Raw genomic sequence first — 17347 nt, 5'->3', positions numbered from 1 at the left:
CGATGATAAATATATACTTACACTAGATTTTTCCCCTTTGTTCACCTCATCCAATAGGTCCCTAATAGGAAAATAAGCTACTTTCTTGCAAGGTTCAAGAAGATCTGAACCAGTGTAGCCCTTACACAAAATTGCTATACAGTCAAAGTCAATTTTGCTTTTGATTTTCTCCTCTTTCAAAACAACCTTCAAGATCTCAGCCCTCTCTCTTTGATCAGGTATCCCAATTTCAAAGGCCTGAGGAAGCCTCCGGAGGATTGCTTCATCGAGTTCTTAAGGTCAGTTGGTTGCAGCAAGTAACATCTCTTGTGCGTTCTCTTCAAAACAGCCTTCAAGATCTCAGCCCTCTCTCTTTGATCAGGTATCCAAATTTCAAAGGCCTGAGGAAGCCGCCAGAGGATTGCTTCATCGATTTCTTAAGGTCAGTTGGTTGCAGCAAGTAACATCTCTTGTGCGTTCTCTTAAGAATAGTATCACCATAAAATAAATAATAATCAAAATAATAAAGATAAAATCTAAAAAATAAAAAAATAAAAGATGAAGAAATTAAAATAATAATAATTAATATTTCATAAATTATTTCAAATAAAATAAGTAATAATCAAAAGAATGAAGATCAAATTTGATACATAAAAAATTTCAATAAAAAAATGATAAGAGAAAAACAAATAACAATTATAAAAATAAGGACCAAAGTTAATATAAAAATTAAATTTTAAGAGATGAAATTGAAAAATAAATATTCAAAACAAAATATATATAGAAATCAAAAGTTTGAGGACCAAATTTGATATAATCAGTAAATAATATGACATTTCTAAATTTTTCACAATTTCCGGAAAGTGTTTTCTGCCCAAATTTTTCAGGAAAACACTTTTCTGGAAACCAAGCTAAATTTTCCTTTAACTGTAAAGTGTTTTCCATTGATCAACTTTCCTAATAATAAACAAACACAGAAAAATTTGAAAAGTGATTTTTTAAAAATCATTTTTCAGGAAACAAACATAGCCTTACATAAAAACACATTCTAGCAAGTCACTGCATAAAAAGACTACACAAATGCAGCACTTGTTTCAAGAGTAAGAACTGATCACGATCTGTAGTAAACCCATCCCATAATGCTATGAACTCAGTCTTCATATTGGTTAATGCCTCATGATCTGTAGTACGATACTGCCATATTCAATAGTGTTTAGAGGATAGGCTTGATTGTTACAGAGCATTTGCAATTAAGGTTTCATAATTGAAAAGTTGGTTTTCGAATCCTAATTTCATCATAAAACCCAATTACAATCGATTTGATGTATTCAAAGTAATTTAATGATATTTTTTAATATTAATCTCAAAATTTTAATATATTAAACAACTTTATTAGTTTGTTTTCCATTTGTCAGAAAACACATCAAGAACTTCAACACATAAAATACAATGAGCAACCCCGTTGCAGGCGTCTGAACAAAGTCCACTGGCGTCTCCCACGCGCTAGCAGCCTCCCACGTTCTTATATATGATGACGCATACAATAACATATCTAAAATCGCTAAGAAACTATACCTTTCTAATTAGCATTGCCAAGGTGATGTGTAGCTGCCACCTCACGTTCAGAGCTATAGACTATTGTGGGTTCAGTATAATGCAATAACCTTCCATTGACGTTGGCAATAGTGGAGTCCATAGAGTTGTCACTAACCTCCTTAATCCATCTCTGTCAAACTCCCTCTGGCGTTAAGAAACCTAACCTTATACTTTTTCCTCCTAGAAACAATTCCTAATGATACCTGAGAACCATCCTGTTTCCCTCATGTTTATATCAGATAATGCACTTTATATTCCATCATCTTGAGAATGTTAATTAAAAGGCAAGACGAAGCCCTTACAGAGCCCAAGAAGAAGCAGCAGCAGCTCTTGATTTGATGTTACTCGCTATCAATCAATTAGCTGACGCGTCCTTATCCATCTGTCTTGTTAATAGAAACCTCTTGAAAAACCCCATTATTTTCCTTCAGTTTCCAGCAATCCAAACATCCCTCATAACCCACTTGTCCCATTATCATCAACAGTTCCTACTACTTCACTAGCTTCTTCTTTGGTGAATTCCATAAAGACCCGCTCCCCATCAGTATCCCTCAGAGTACTTGATTACTATGGCTTTGCCAATATTTATGACGTGGAAAGGATCGGAATTTGAGTTTGTAAAAATTCAAGGTATCCTCACAGTACTTGAACTGTCGAGTAATAGTTTCACCGGTGAGATTCCAAAATTGATTGGAAAGCTTAAAGGACTCCAACAACTTAACCTCTCTCACAATTACCTTACTTGTCATATCCAATCATCATTAGGAATTTTGATCAGTCTAGAATCATTAGATCTATCTTTCAATTTGTTCACTGGAAGGATTCCTATACAGTTGGTAGATCTAACATTTCTTCAAGTCTTAGACCTTTCACATAACCAGCTTGTAGGACCCATACCCAAAAGAAAGCAGTTCAACACGTTTGATCATCGCTCATTCGAAGGAAACTCGGGTTTGTGTGGATTGTCTGCATGAGCTGTATACGTGAGGTGTAATATATTAGACTGATTCTAGAATCTGCAATTATTCCTAGAAATCTGGTAGTGATCGACAATCTTGTATAGGAATATTTAGTTTAGGAATATTTAGTTTTCCTTAGAAGAGGTTGTTTCCTTTCTTGGAAGGTATAATTGTATATATATATATATGGCCTCCTAACGTTGAGAAGAATAGAGAAGTAACGAATTATTCTCACAATAATACTCTGTTTTACATGGATTTCCAATGCCAGACGAATGTAGCAATGGCGAGGCACCACCATTACCGCCATCAAACTTTATTGCAGGAGATGATTCAACATTGTTTGAAGATGGGTTTGGATGGAAACCTGTGGCAATTGGGTATGGATGTGGGTTTATGTTTGGAGTCATAATGGGATTTGTTGTGTTTAAAACAAGAAGACCTGCATGGTTTCTGAAAATGGTTGAAGATCAATGGAGTCTTAATGCAAGCAGAACAAAGAAGAATGCTAGTAGAAATGGTGCAAGAAGAAACTAAACAATGCAGTCAGTATCTTCAAAGTTCGTTCTGTAAGTTGTTTCCTTTCTGATTTTATAAGTAATCATAACTACAGATATATATTGTTTTTATTGCAGTATTATTTCAATAAAGGTTGTGCCTTTCATAGTGTTGAAGATTGGAGTTGACATTGGAACAACACTAAAGTGGCAGATTCATAGTGTTGAAGATAACAGTACTAATAATTAAATACTACTAATAATGCCTTTCTTTATTTCTAATCTCTCCCAATTATACTTCGAATCCTGTAAGGCCAGCCAACATGGGGTTTTCACAACTGTGCCTCTCTCAATCTCTCTCTTTCATTCTGTTTCTCTTCCATTTCCATTCAACAATTTCTTTCTCTTCTTCTTCTCAAATCACTCCTCCTCCTCCTCTTCTTCTTCTCATTTGTGTGCTCATCACCAATCTCTTTCTCTCCAATTCAAACAATCCTCTTTAGGTTTTTTCTATCAAATTTTATTCTCATTCTTTCTATTTCTATCAAATTCATTGGAGTGAGATCCATTAGATAAGGAAGCTACAATGCCCTGATTTTTAAAGTAAATAGAGCATCCAACAAAATCTTGCTGCTAATATTGTTTCCGCAGATGAAGAATCACCAGTTCATACAAAGCTTGCTTGATAGATTCCAATCCTCCAATTGATTCAAATTCCACATCTATGTGATCAGGATTTCTAACATCACATGCTATGACATCCTGTTCAAAAATAAAAATACTTTATAAATGATGCATGCAATAATGCTTAACACACATACAATAACATAGTTAAAATTGCTTAGAAACTATACCATTCTAATTAACATTAGACCCACTCCAAATACTTAGAAATTTTACTTTCCAAGAAACAAAAAACTTCAATATCATTGGAGCTAACATACTTTTGTGCAGGCAGCCCCCCTTCTACAAAGACTGCCTAAATCTCTGTAATTCTATGGTAGCATCTGCTTAAGATTAGAATAAAACTCATAACCTTGGGGCACCAGAGCAAGAACTCAGAGGGAGTCCAACCATTCCTTCTATATATTTCATATCAATCTGCCTCCGAATATGTTCAGCATCCAAACCATCATTAGTATCTCTATGAATACCTAAAACCTTGCCAAGGTGATGTGTAGCTGCCACCTCACGTTCAGAGCTATAGACTATTGTGGGTTCAGTATAATGCAATAACCTTCCATTGACGTTGGCAATAGTGGAGTCCATAGAGTTGTCACTAACCTCCTTAATCCATCTCTGTCAAACTCCCTCTGGCGTTAAGAAACCTAACCTTATACTTTTTCCTCCTAGAAACAATTCCTAATGATACCTGAGAACCATCCTGTTTTCCACGCTTCTTTCTTCTCCCTCCTGCCAGAGAGTTGGTTTTTTTTTCCAAATTGCCGTAGATTTCACTAGAATTCAGAAAATTTGTAGAAAAGGTGTCTCGCTCTTACTGCACACCTGACACTTTCTTTCGTGTGATTAGGATTAAACTACCCTGCATCTAACTTTATCTATAGCTCAGAGCTGACAACATGGTTTAAGATTGTGCAAAAACTCAAGAACTTATGAGAATACTACATATTATATTAAAGATAAAGGATAATATAGAGTATTAAAAAGACATAAAATATTTTGATGTAAGATTAGGGATGAATAGAATTCCACTTTGTATATATTGAGTTGCGTCTAATTAATAAATAAAGATTCGCTGATTTTTTTTTTCCAAAAAATTAGGTCTGATATTTTCTTAAATTTATATACTCTTAAACCTAGAGCGAAGCTAGGGAAGCATTTTGCTATACTTTCCTAGATTGACTTCTTTTGAGTTTTTGTGTGCATAGTTTTTTTTTTTTTTTTCCCCGAGCCCATATATCATTGGGCCTTTCATGTGAGTTGATTTAACCATACTATGATGGAACCATCAATACTAAACTTTAGAATTTCTATATTTTGATGGAGGTTACATGACTTACGTAATATTTAATTGTGCAAAGTCATTAGTGCTGCTCCATTGCTTGGCGTAATTATTACTTTGCCTTGGTTTCCATCCGTCTAGAAACAACAATTAATTAGTGGGACATTATTCTGCACAATTTTATTTTTACTTTATTTTTTATTATTCATATTATGTTTCTGTTGCATTTTTAATACTAATTAACAATTATGTGCATGCTCATGAACAAATTAATTAGTCTTTCTTTGCTCCTATTAAAAGGCACATCGGAGAAGATCAAACTTAATTTCATTAATTAAGGCTTTATCTGAAAATTTGATTCTCTAACTTCATAGTCTATATATTGTCTGGATAGGTCATTTTATTTAATTAATATAGAAAGCTCATCCGATAAATGGATGTCAACTATTTTCATAACAAAGTAGGAAATAACATGCTTTTTAAAATTATTTTTCTCCTTAAAAAACCTATCCAGACACAATTGTGTTGGATAAACGGTTTTATTTTATATGATTTTTTTTCTAAAGTTTCTCTAGTTAATATTAAAACTTAAAAGAAAAAAAGAAAAGAAAGTAAACACCCGAGGAATAAACATTTCGAGCTTTCTTAATTTGGAGTGAAAAAAAAAATTCCCCCCCTGTTTTGCAACTATGAAATCTTCTAGCCTAATTAGTAGCGCTGAATCCTGGAGCTTAATTTACAACTTGATGTGTGCCTTTATTGTCTCCACACTCGCCATTTTTTAAATTTATTTAAAAAAAAACACCAGAGTAGATAAGTAGATATGTTGAAGGATTGATAGGGGATCGAAAAAAGTATTTTCAAAACAAAATATTATGAAATTAAACATGATTAACACTTATCAAATGACTGTTTAATTAGTTTTAATAATATAAAGATCAATGATTTTTTTGCATAATAAGAAAAATTACCAATTAACTAACAATACTGTAGTGTTCCCATTCGTAGTCTCAAGAGTGAGGAAATAATTAAAGACATTCTTAATCATTGTTAAGAAGATAGAAAGAGGAGAGTTCTTCAAAATCATTCTTTCTTAAACAATTGTAGACAGAATCAAATACAGTTCCTTCACAAATGCAACAAACATCAGGCAAGAAGATAAGATGAATAGCCAACCAGATTTATATAATAATAATAATATTTGGTAGCAGATACCTATTGATAGAGGAACAGGGATCAAATGCCAAGAAAGGGTAGTGTTTCAAGAATATTGAGTCTGTCTGATCCATCTACATGGCCATTCAAGGAGAACAGGAAACTGATTTCCGACAATGGGAGGTAGTTCAGTTCCCGAATCCCCTGAACTTTCCTTTCTTTGTTCCCAGGGGATAAGCACAAATCAAATAGCATTCCCAGTATTTTTAAGAGCATTCCCTCCAAGTCCAGAGGTTGGCGTCATCAGTTTACGGAGAATGGCTGCTTCTAAGACTCAAATGTCATCTGATCTTGTGCTTCTTGGAATCTAATAAAATAAAACCAATGCGCTCCCATTGATGAAGTGAGTTGTCCAAACTTTTGAAGTGGTGTTACAAGTAACTTGAAGGGAGTGGAAATCATTCTGAATTGCATTTAACAATTAAGAACTTCGTTTTCCCGGGAAGTTTCATTTGTCAATGAATCGTTTTTGCAGCTGCCTGAATTCTGGCCCGGAGTGCCCAACGCATTACTATCCTTTAAACTATAAAATGCTCCTTTTTTCTTAGAAACATATAAATTGTTTAACCCGTCAAGTAAGTAGCCGCTTGTTCTTGTTCACAATAACAAGCATAATTTATCAGTGCATGCAAAGGAAGATCTTATTAGTATTAAGATTATAAGCCAACAAGGCAGAGAAGGGTAAAAGTCCCCAAGAACATACAGTTCCTATAGACGAGCTGCAAAGGAATAGCACAGAATTTAACTTGTTTCCAGGCTCAATGTCCTTGTAGGTGATTAAAAGCAAAGTCCAAGTGAATATATTTCTGGAAAGCTGTCATTTTACGTACTGTTTATACAAATTATAATCTTTTCACAAATTCATTAATTTGTTTATATATATCCATCTTTCCACAAATTACAGTACTCTTGCATTTGAGATTTGGTCCGTCAGCACCGCACCCAGCCAAGAAATCTGTTTAATGCTTCTCCCAGTGACAAAAGATCAAACCAGTTCATTTTAATATATTTATAATAAACAAATATTTTAAGAAAAATACACTGATCATACACATTACCAACCAAGTACACAGGAAAAGTTGATAGGAACTTTTGGATAATTAAAAACGACTTTTGGGTCGTGAAAAACGATACATGTGTGCTGCCGTAATTATTACTTTGCCTTGGTTTCCATCCGTCTAGAAAGTAGAAACAACAATTTAGTGGGACATTATTTTGCACAATTTTATTTTACTTTACTTTTTATTTTTACTTTATTATTCATATTATGTTTCTGTTGCATTTTTAATACTAACAATTATGTGCATGCTCATGAACAAATTAGTCTTTCTTTGCTCCGATTAAAAGGTACATCGGAGAAGATCTAACTTAATTTCATTAATTAAGGCTTTATCTGAAATTTTTGATTCTCTAACTTCATTAAATTTTGAACACAGAGGTTAGCAAATAAGCAGAAAGAAAAAGGATAATTCAATGCGTGCCTGCTATAGCAATCTTTAACTTCCTAACAGCTTTCAGAGGAGCACGCTGTCGGATGCAGTTCTAAACCACAAGTCCAAACAAACAGAAAAAAAAAGGATAACAGTGTCAACTTAGCCATAACAATGTCAAACAAAGAATACTGAAAACTAAATCAGCTACTCTACTTAGTGGAGAATGGTGAGGTCAAAGGCAGTACAGTGATGCCATTAAAATGCCATAACCACTTATTCCAGTAAAAAGAACCTATGGATAATTTACTTTCATAAGAGATCATAATTTATAAGATCCTATGCTGATTCTCTAACTTCATAGTCTATATATATCCATGTTTTCCATAAATTAATTAATATTGCCGCGTTTCCAACACTCACTCACTCTTGTATTTGGAATTTGGTACTGAAAGATTGTTAGCGTCTGCATCTTTTGGAAAAGATTTATCAATAAATGGATGTATCTAACCTATGATTGCTTCCAGAGGCAAAAATAGTCTTGATATTCTGATTATTTTTGTATTTTAAAAATATTTTAAAAAAAATTAATTTTTTTGTTTTATTTTATTTTAAATTAATATTTTGTGTTTTCAGATCATTTTAATATGCTGATATCAAAAATAATTTTTTTAAAATAAAAAAATATTATTTTAATGCATTTCCGAGTAAAACACATTTTAAAAAATAACTGCAACCACAATTCCAAAAACACCTTTACACAAAGAGGTAGCCAACCAGCAAACGCCAACTAATTAGGAAAGCCAAATAGATCATTGTATTTGTTGATCATGTTCTATCAGGCAAAGGCCCGAAAATGGACACCCCATCAAGGTTTTCCACAACATAAGGCTTTTAAGTTTAGAAAATAAAAAAATTGAAAAGAAAGTAAAATTTCTTCTTTTATGAAATGCCTCTAGAAACATAGAACAAATCTCGAAATCATAGAGGCAAATCAGATATATAAACGGACAAGGAAGTTCACTAAGTTGGAGACTGTAAAACCATTGCAGAAAATATAAGCATAAATAAAAGGCAATATCTTTACCATATCAACATCAAGCTGTTTTATAGAGGAAGCAGGTGCGACGTTAGAATCAATTACAAGACAGGAGTATAAATAAATCCATGTATAACAAAACCTAAATCAATTATTTTCACCATTCTTTATAATTTGATGAAATGAACTCTACTCCTCATATCACAATGTTTTGCATCCTCAGAGATCATCCTCAGATTGAACTTTCACTAAATATTTTCTTTAATTTGCAAGCTGAAATTCCTTCAAGTCTAACTTGTAAAATAATAGTTTGAGCGGTTCTACACCACCATGCATGTTTAGGAAACTTCAGCGACAGACTCTTAGTTTTGCATTTTAGAATGAACAATCGCATGAAAAACAATTCCAGGCAAAATTCTCCATAGTAATAAAAATGAGAAAGATAAAATTGATGTCTGAAAAGGAATAATTCCCCTTTCAATGTTTAATGCATCAATCATGCTCCCTTGATTCCATTTAGGACTCAACAGTTAGGAAATCAAATAGTACTGTCGTGTTCTTATACTTAGTCTCGTCAATGAAGACTTTTGGTTCATGTTATTAGCTACATGGAGAGTTTAGGGTTCTATTCCATGTCGTCTCTCCTCTCCCGTTTTCTCATCTCTTGGCCAGTCGCAACCTACCACGATGTTTTTTTGTAACTTGGCTGTTTGGCTACTTTCTGTTCTTGCCTGCCACGATGAGAAAAGTAAAATGGTTATGACATTTAATCTCTATAATTTTAATTGTATTTGTGACTTAATTATATATTCTCGATCATTTGATTAATTAATCAACACTTGTCAAATGACTATATATATAATTATTATTTATATGATTAATTAATTTTCTTCATGATAAGAAACACCAATTAACTATGATGCAAATCAATACTGTGGTGTTCCCATTCCTAGTCTCGTCAATGAAGACTTTTGAATCATGAAAATATAGATATAATAGGCAAAGTCATTAGTGCTGCATTATTTTTTTTATATATATATATATAAATTTGTGGTCTTGCTGAATTTTGAGTCAAGAAAGCTAATAGTGGGTTTAGGAGTATAGTTGTGATTGTTTTTTAAAGTGTTTTTTACTAAAAAAATGTATTAAAATAATATTTTTTATTTTTTAAAAATTACTTTTAACATTAGTTCATCAAAATAATTTAAAAACACCAAAAAAATATTAATTTGAAGTAAAGAAAAAAATAAAAAAAATTAATTTTTTCAAAAACATTTTTAAAATACAAAAACAAATAGTTGTACAAACTACTTTATTTTTTATTCATTATCCCTCACTCAATTTCTCATTACCATTTTGTTTCCCTTGCACTTCAATACATTAATTTAATCATCGGTCCTTCTCGGCTCCAATTCAAACGTCGAGGAAAAGGCTGTTTTCTTTAAATATTCTTTTGACCAAATTACAGCCGGTCATTATACGAAAACTAAAGTTCAATTATTGGAGCTTTTTTAGTTTTTTAACAAAGTTAAATAAATGGTAAAGTAATACAGTTAAAATAATAATTAAAAAACTAGAATATTTTCACAAATTACAGATGCTATTTGGGACTTATTTTGAATTTTTATTTTTAAGTCCTGAAAAAAAAACATGAGGTATTATTCATTATGTTTTTGTTGCATTTTTAATACTAACGACTAACAATTTCAACTCTCAATTATGTGCTCATGAAAAAATTAGTCCTTCATTGCTCGGACTCAAAAGTTGAGGAAAAGGCACATTCAGGTGTTTATGAAATTCTAGTAATAATAATAATGCACTTAGAAATATATTAAAATAAAATTATTTTATTTTAGAAAAATTATTTTTGATATCACAGTTAAAACGATTTAAAAACATTAAAAAAAATTATTTTAAGCAAAAATAAAATTTAAAAAAATATAGTTTGCACCGCATTTTCAAACACACTCGAAAAAAAATTCAATCGGTAGCTACACATTGGAGAAGATGTAACTTAATTTCATTAATTAAGGTTTTATCTGAAGAATTGATTCTCTAACTTCATTTTCTTTATATATATATATATATATATATATATTATATAATTTCCATTAATTAATTAATATTGCCGCGTTTCCAACACTGACTCACCCTAGCTTGTTTTAGTCAACGAAGGGACCTAGCTACTTGATGAGTTGATGGTCTTGTATTTGAAATTTGGTCGGTCAGCCAGCTAAGGAAACTTGTTTAATGCTTCTCCCAGTGATAAAGATCAAACATATACAAACAATACTAGTAGACAATATCAAAACAATATACTCCTAATTCTCACATCACAAAATTAATGTCTTCTCTCATAAAAAAAACAAAATTCATCAAATTGATATAAATTTAACGCATACTAGTTTCGATCACCAAAAAAATCCATAACTTAAATTTGTGTTGAGGAAATACCTTGATGACGGTAAATATGTAATTTTTTACATGATGATTTTCAAATATATTTTTATGATATTTTTTATTTTATGTGCTCAAAATTTTCTATTTTTTACATAAAAATTATTTTTTATAATTTTAAAAAAAAAAAAAACAGATAAAAAAATTATCTAAAAAGAATAATGATTTTGAAAAGATAAAAAAAATCCACCATAAATAATAATAAAATAATCTTTTTGAAAATAAAGTAGAAATAACTTTCCAAAGTAAATAAAAGAAACCAATATTTTAAAAATAAAACAACAAGTTAGTTTTAGTGAAAATAAAAAAATAGAAAAAATATATTTAATATCATGTAGTTAGGTCATTTTTTTCACTTACCCGCTATACTTTAAAAAATTACTATTTACATTTTGGATCAACACAAATTTTCAAATATAATGAAAAGACTAAATGACCTTTATACATTAAATAAGAAAACTAACTTAAATTAATTGTTCTTGTTTTTCTTGAAACCTTAAAAAAAACTCAAATATATTGATTTTGCTTCATAATATATTCTCCATCTTAACCCCCATTTAATTTTGCCACCAGAATAGAGGTTTGCTAAAACTTAATTTTTATTTTTATTTTGACATGCTTATATTAAAAATAAATCTTAGAAATATATTATTTAATATATTTAAAAAAAAGAAGCTAAAACACTACAACATTTAACAGTTTTACCGACAAAATTTTTCCATCGACGTAAGATACATATTTCATCGGTAATTAATTTACCAACGAAATCACCGACGAAAATGCTCTGTCGGTGAATCTTTCATCGGTAATTAATTTACCAACGAAATCACTGACGAAAATGCTCTGTCGGTGAATCTTTCATCGATAATTTTTTTTCCGTCGGTAAAAAAAAATATTATTACCGACGGAACAGACGCGTCAATAATAATAATTTTTTTTATTACCAACGGATTTACCGATGGATATACCGATGGAATTTCCATTGGTAATTCCATCGGTAATTATTTAAAAACATTTTTTAAAAAACTTCATTTTATAAAATTATAAAATAATAAAATTAACATAAATCAACACTCTATAATATACTCAAAATGCTTGGAAAAAAGAATAAGAAAATCAACTCAAACAAATTTGCAACAAATAAATAAAATGAAAAAATAAATTCAACTAAAAAATTCATATGAAAAAAATAAAGTTGCAATTGCTAAAAATTTAAAAATCCTATAAATAAATCAACAAAAAATTGATCTCATATGGAAAAAAAAATCTTACAACAATATTTATACAATTATTAAGAACAAAAACAATTAAAAATAAAATAAAAAAATAAATATAGTGAAAAAAATCATGAAAAAGAAGAAAAAAGAAAAATCTTACCTTAATGTAGTTGCAAGTGAAGCCAAGGAGAGAAAAAAATTTCGTAAAGCATATTAATTAAAAAAAACTAAGAGGATAAAAGAAGAAAGAAGAAGAAGACATACCCGAGCATGGAGGAAAAGAGAAGGAGATGAGGAGAGAAAAGAAGAGAAAGAAATAGATATTGATGTTTTTTACATATAGTGAAGAAGAAGAAGAAGAAGAAGAAGAAGAAATGAGTCTGTCTCTTGTGAAATAAGGGGATTCAGGCTTTTTATTGAGGCGCGTTAGCGACGGATTTACCGACAGATAATTGAATATTAATATTTTTTAATTATGTCGTCGGTAATTCCATCAGTAATATTTAATTTAAATTTTTAATTTCGTAAAAAGTTTTCAGAAACCGCCAACAATTACCGATGATTTTTCAATCCGTCGGTGATTCCGTCTGTAAAATTTAAATGAAAAATTTAAATTAATTGATTTTTTTTCAGAAAACCGCCAAATAACACCGATGACTTTGCAATCCGCTGGTGATTTTGTCCGTAAAGAACAACAATTAACATTGCAATTGAAAAGTGAACAGTTCTGGAGCTCTCTGGAAAATACTGACGAACAATTCCGTCGGTGATTCCCTTTATAACTGACATGATGAACAGTGTTCACAGTTTACCAACGAATTTACCGACGGATTTTATAGACGAAATAAATTCCGTCGATAAAAATGACACGTCATCATTTTTTTTTGCTTTGTTTTAATTTTTTTTCCCACTGTAATTTTCTCGGTATATACCGATGAAATTTTTCCGTCGGTAAAATTCCTCTGAAATTTACCGACGGAAATATTCCCTCAGTATTTCTGTTTGTATTTATTAATTTTCTGGGAGTGAAAGAGCATGAAACACCCCCTTATTCTTCAAATACTACTGATGTTAATATCTTCTCTACGAATCAACACATCGATGATCATAATGCTAATGGTGATGTGATGATTTAGTAGTAGAAGTTGAAGGAACAAACGACCTTTATTTATCCTTACTAATTAACTATAAACCAAAAGTAGAGTGAGTTTTACTGCAACAATCTTAGCAAATTTATTCGATCAAGCGGCCCTCCAACAATCTTAGCAAATTTTCAAGCTTTGAGAGAAAAGCAGATGGAGAAAAAACCCCTAGATTTTGGGAAAATTACGGGGTTAGGATGGATTTGAATTAAAAAAAAAATAGAGGTGAATTGAAAAGAAAGGCAGAGACGGAGAGAAAAAGAAGGTGATTTACATGAAAGATATCCAAACTTTTTATTATTGTATGCATTAGTATGGTTAAGACGTCGACGTGTCCATGTTTTCCATAAATTTATTAATATTGCCGCGTTTCCAACACTCACTCACTCACTCTTGTACTTGAGATTTGATTTCGTCTTTACATGTTTTACACATCTGTCTGTATACAATCTAAGATTAGTTTGTCTATAAATACTTCTAACATTGTCTTTCTTCACCCCTCATCTCTCCCAAATATACTACTAAATCCTGTAAGGCCAGCCAAACATGGGGTTTTCACCACTGTCCCTCTCTCAATCTCTCTCTTTCATTATGTTTCTCTTCCATTTCCATTCAACAATTTCTTCATCTCATTTCTGTGCTCCTGACCAAAGTCTTTCTTTGCTCCAATTCAAAGAATCCTTTTCCATTAATAGCTCTGCTTCAGGGCGTTGCCAGCATCCCAAGACAGAGTCCTGGAAAGAGGGTACAGACTGCTGCTTGTGGGATGGGGTCTCTTGTGACATGAAAACAGGGCATGTCACTGCACTGGACCTCTCATGCAGCATGCTTTATGGCACCCTCCATTCCAATAGCACCCTCTTCTCCCTGCATCATCTTCAAAAGCTCGACCTCTCTGACAATGATTTCAATAACTCCCATATTTCTCCTCGATTTGGCCAGTTTTCCAATCTGGCACTTCTTAACCTAAATTCCTCAGTCTTTGCAGGTCAAGTTCCGTCGGAAATCTCTCATCTCTCCAAATTGGTTTCACTTGATCTCTCTGGAAACTACGATCCAAGTCTAGAACCAATTTCTTTGGCCAAGCTTGTTCGAAATCTAACCGAACTTAGAGAACTCGATTTGAGTCGGGTAAACATGTCATTGGTTGCACCCAATTCCTTGACGAATCTGTCCTCTTCTTTGTCATCTCTTTCCCTTTGGGGTTGTGGATTGCAGGGGAAATTCCCAGGTAACATCTTTCTCCTCCCAAAGCTTGAATCACTGGATATGTCATACAACAACCGCCTCACTGGCTCTTTTCCTTCGTCCAATTTGAGTAATGTCCTCTCTTCGTTGGATCTTTCTAATACAAGAATTTCAGTTTATTTAGAAAACGACTTGATCAGTAATCTAAAGTCATTAGAATATATGTATCTCCGTAATAGTAACATTATAAGGTCAGATTTAGCTCCGCTCGGTAATCTCACACAGCTCATCCTTTTAGACTTCTCAAGTAACAATTTTATAGGTGAAATCCCATCATTACTTGGAAACCTTGTACAACTCCGTTACCTGAAACTCGATTCCAATAAATTTATGGGTCAGATTCCAGATTCTTTGGGTAGCCTTTTAAATCTAAGGACTCTAAGTTTATATGGTAACTTGTTCAATGGAACAATACCATCCTTTTTGTTTGCTCTTCCTTCTTTACAATATCTTGACCTTCATAACAATAATCTCATAGGCAATATAAGTGAACTCCAACACGATTCATTGGTATACCTAGATTTGAGCAATAACCACTTGCTTGGTCCGATCCCAAGTTCGATTTTCAAACAAGAGAACTTGGAAGTCCTTATTCTTGCGTCCAATAGTAAATTGACAGGTGAGATTTCTTCTTCTATTTGCAAGCTGAGATTCCTTCGGCTCCTGGACTTGTCCAACAACAGCTTGAGTGGTTCTACGCCACTATGTTTGGGGAACTTCAGCAACATGCTCTCCGTATTGCATCTAGGCATGAACAATCTTCAAGGCACCATCCCTTCAATATTTTCAAAGAATAATAGCTTGGAATATCTCAACCTCAATGGAAATGAATTAGAAGGGAAAATACCACCGTCTATCATCAGCTGCACATTGTTGGAAGTTCTTGATCTTGGCAACAATAAGATTGAGGATACATTTCCCTACTTTCTAGAAACGCTTCCAAAGCTCCAAATTCTTGTCCTAAAATCCAATAAACTCCAAGGTTTTGTGAAAGGTCCGACTACATATAATTCCTTCTCTAAATTACAGATTTTTGATATCTCTGACAATAATTTTAGTGAGTCGTTGCCAACAGGTTATTTTAATAGTCTTGAAGCAATGATGACCTTGGATCAAAACATGATTTACATGGGGGCAATAAATTACTCTAGTTATGTGTATTCCATAGAAATGATATGGAAAGGTGTAAAAACGAAGTTTATGAAGATCCAAAGTACCATCAGAGTACTCGATTTGTCAAATAACAATTTCACTGGAGAGATTCCAAAGGTGATCGAAAAACTTAAAGCACTCCAACAACTCAACCTTTCTCATAATTCTCTTACAGGTCATATCCAATCATCATTAGGAAATTTGACCAATTTGGAATCATTAGATCTATCTTCAAATTTGCTTACTGGAAGGATTCCAATGCAATTGGAGGGTTTAACATTTCTTGCAATCCTAAACCTTTCACATAATCAACTCGAGGGGCCCATACCAAGTGGAGAGCAATTCAACACCTTTAATGCAAACTTATTTGAAGGAAACTTGGGTTTATGTGGATTTCAAGTCCTAAAAGAATGCTACGATGATGAGGCACTATCATTGTCGCCATCAAGCTTTAATGAAGAAGATGATTCAACATTGTTTGGAGAAGGATTTGGATGGAAAGCTGTGACAATGGGGTATGGATGTGGGTTTGTGTTTGGAGTTGCTACGGGATACGTTGTGTTTAGAACAAAAAAACCTTCATGGTTTCTTAGGATGGTTGAAGATAAATGGAATCTCAATAGCAAAAAAACAAAGAAGAATGTTGGCAGATATGGTGCTAGAAGAAACTAAATAATGCAATTGATATTTTCAAGTAAGTTTTGCGAGCATTTGAATTTTCAAATTTTATGTTCACAGTTTATGTTATGTTATGATATCCTAATATAATTTATTTGAAGTATTTTAGGATATCAAGTGGATATGACATTGAAACAACACTAGAGTGGCAGATCATGATATTGGATCCAAGGTATCAAGTGGATTTTACTTTTTCTTCTCTCTTTTTTTTTCATTTCAAGGTTAATTAGGTGTTACTTCTACGAAGAAGATTCTATGTATGTAATAGGTCAAGCAAGCAATAGTTTGTGGTAACTATAAAATCATTTATGTTTTATAGAGTTATGAACATTTCCTTATTCTTGATCACTTAAATCAATCTCCCTTTCTGGGAGTATTTTGAGATTTATAGAGTTATGAACAAATTGCTCTACAAACCTACAAGTGTGCAAGCAAATTAAAACAATTCTTATAAATTTAAAAGAACAACACTTGACTGATAGATTCAGTTCTCATAACAACAGCAATATTTGCAAGCAAAATAGAGTAATTCTGATAACTTGGAAGTCATAAATAACTATTAAAAAGAGTAACAAACCCATCTCAACAGGTACAAACAATGTTCCGCAACTCTTACACAGAGCCAAAATCAGTCAACATTGATGATTGGTAAGTTTATATCTAAAGCAAAAGAAAAGATGTGTATTAATACCATGTTAAGAGCTCTATGCTACAACAAGTCTGCAATTCTGAGTCGCTTAAAAATAACATATTCTACTTAGAACATTTCAAAATA

At 32.2% G+C, this 17347-nt stretch overlaps 1 protein-coding gene across 1 annotated transcript; it reads left to right on the top strand.

Moving 5' to 3' along the window:
• The first annotated feature begins 14040 nt into the window (after window positions 1-14040).
• Window positions 14041-16202, top strand: LOC127904105 (receptor-like protein 9DC3). The gene is made up of 2 exons (XM_052446056.1): window positions 14041-16011; window positions 16146-16202. Exons 1-2 carry the CDS (start codon window positions 14041-14043, stop codon window positions 16200-16202), a joined length of 2028 nt encoding a protein of 675 aa, XP_052302016.1.
• The last annotated feature ends 1145 nt before the right edge of the window (window positions 16203-17347 follow it).

The sequence above is a fragment of the Populus trichocarpa genome, chromosome 12 (assembly GCF_000002775.5).
Source record: "Populus trichocarpa isolate Nisqually-1 chromosome 12, P.trichocarpa_v4.1, whole genome shotgun sequence".
Taxonomy (NCBI): Eukaryota; Viridiplantae; Streptophyta; class Magnoliopsida; order Malpighiales; family Salicaceae; genus Populus; species Populus trichocarpa.
The sequence above is the reverse complement of the archived record's forward strand: the minus strand, read 5'-3'. Positions and strand labels throughout refer to the sequence as shown.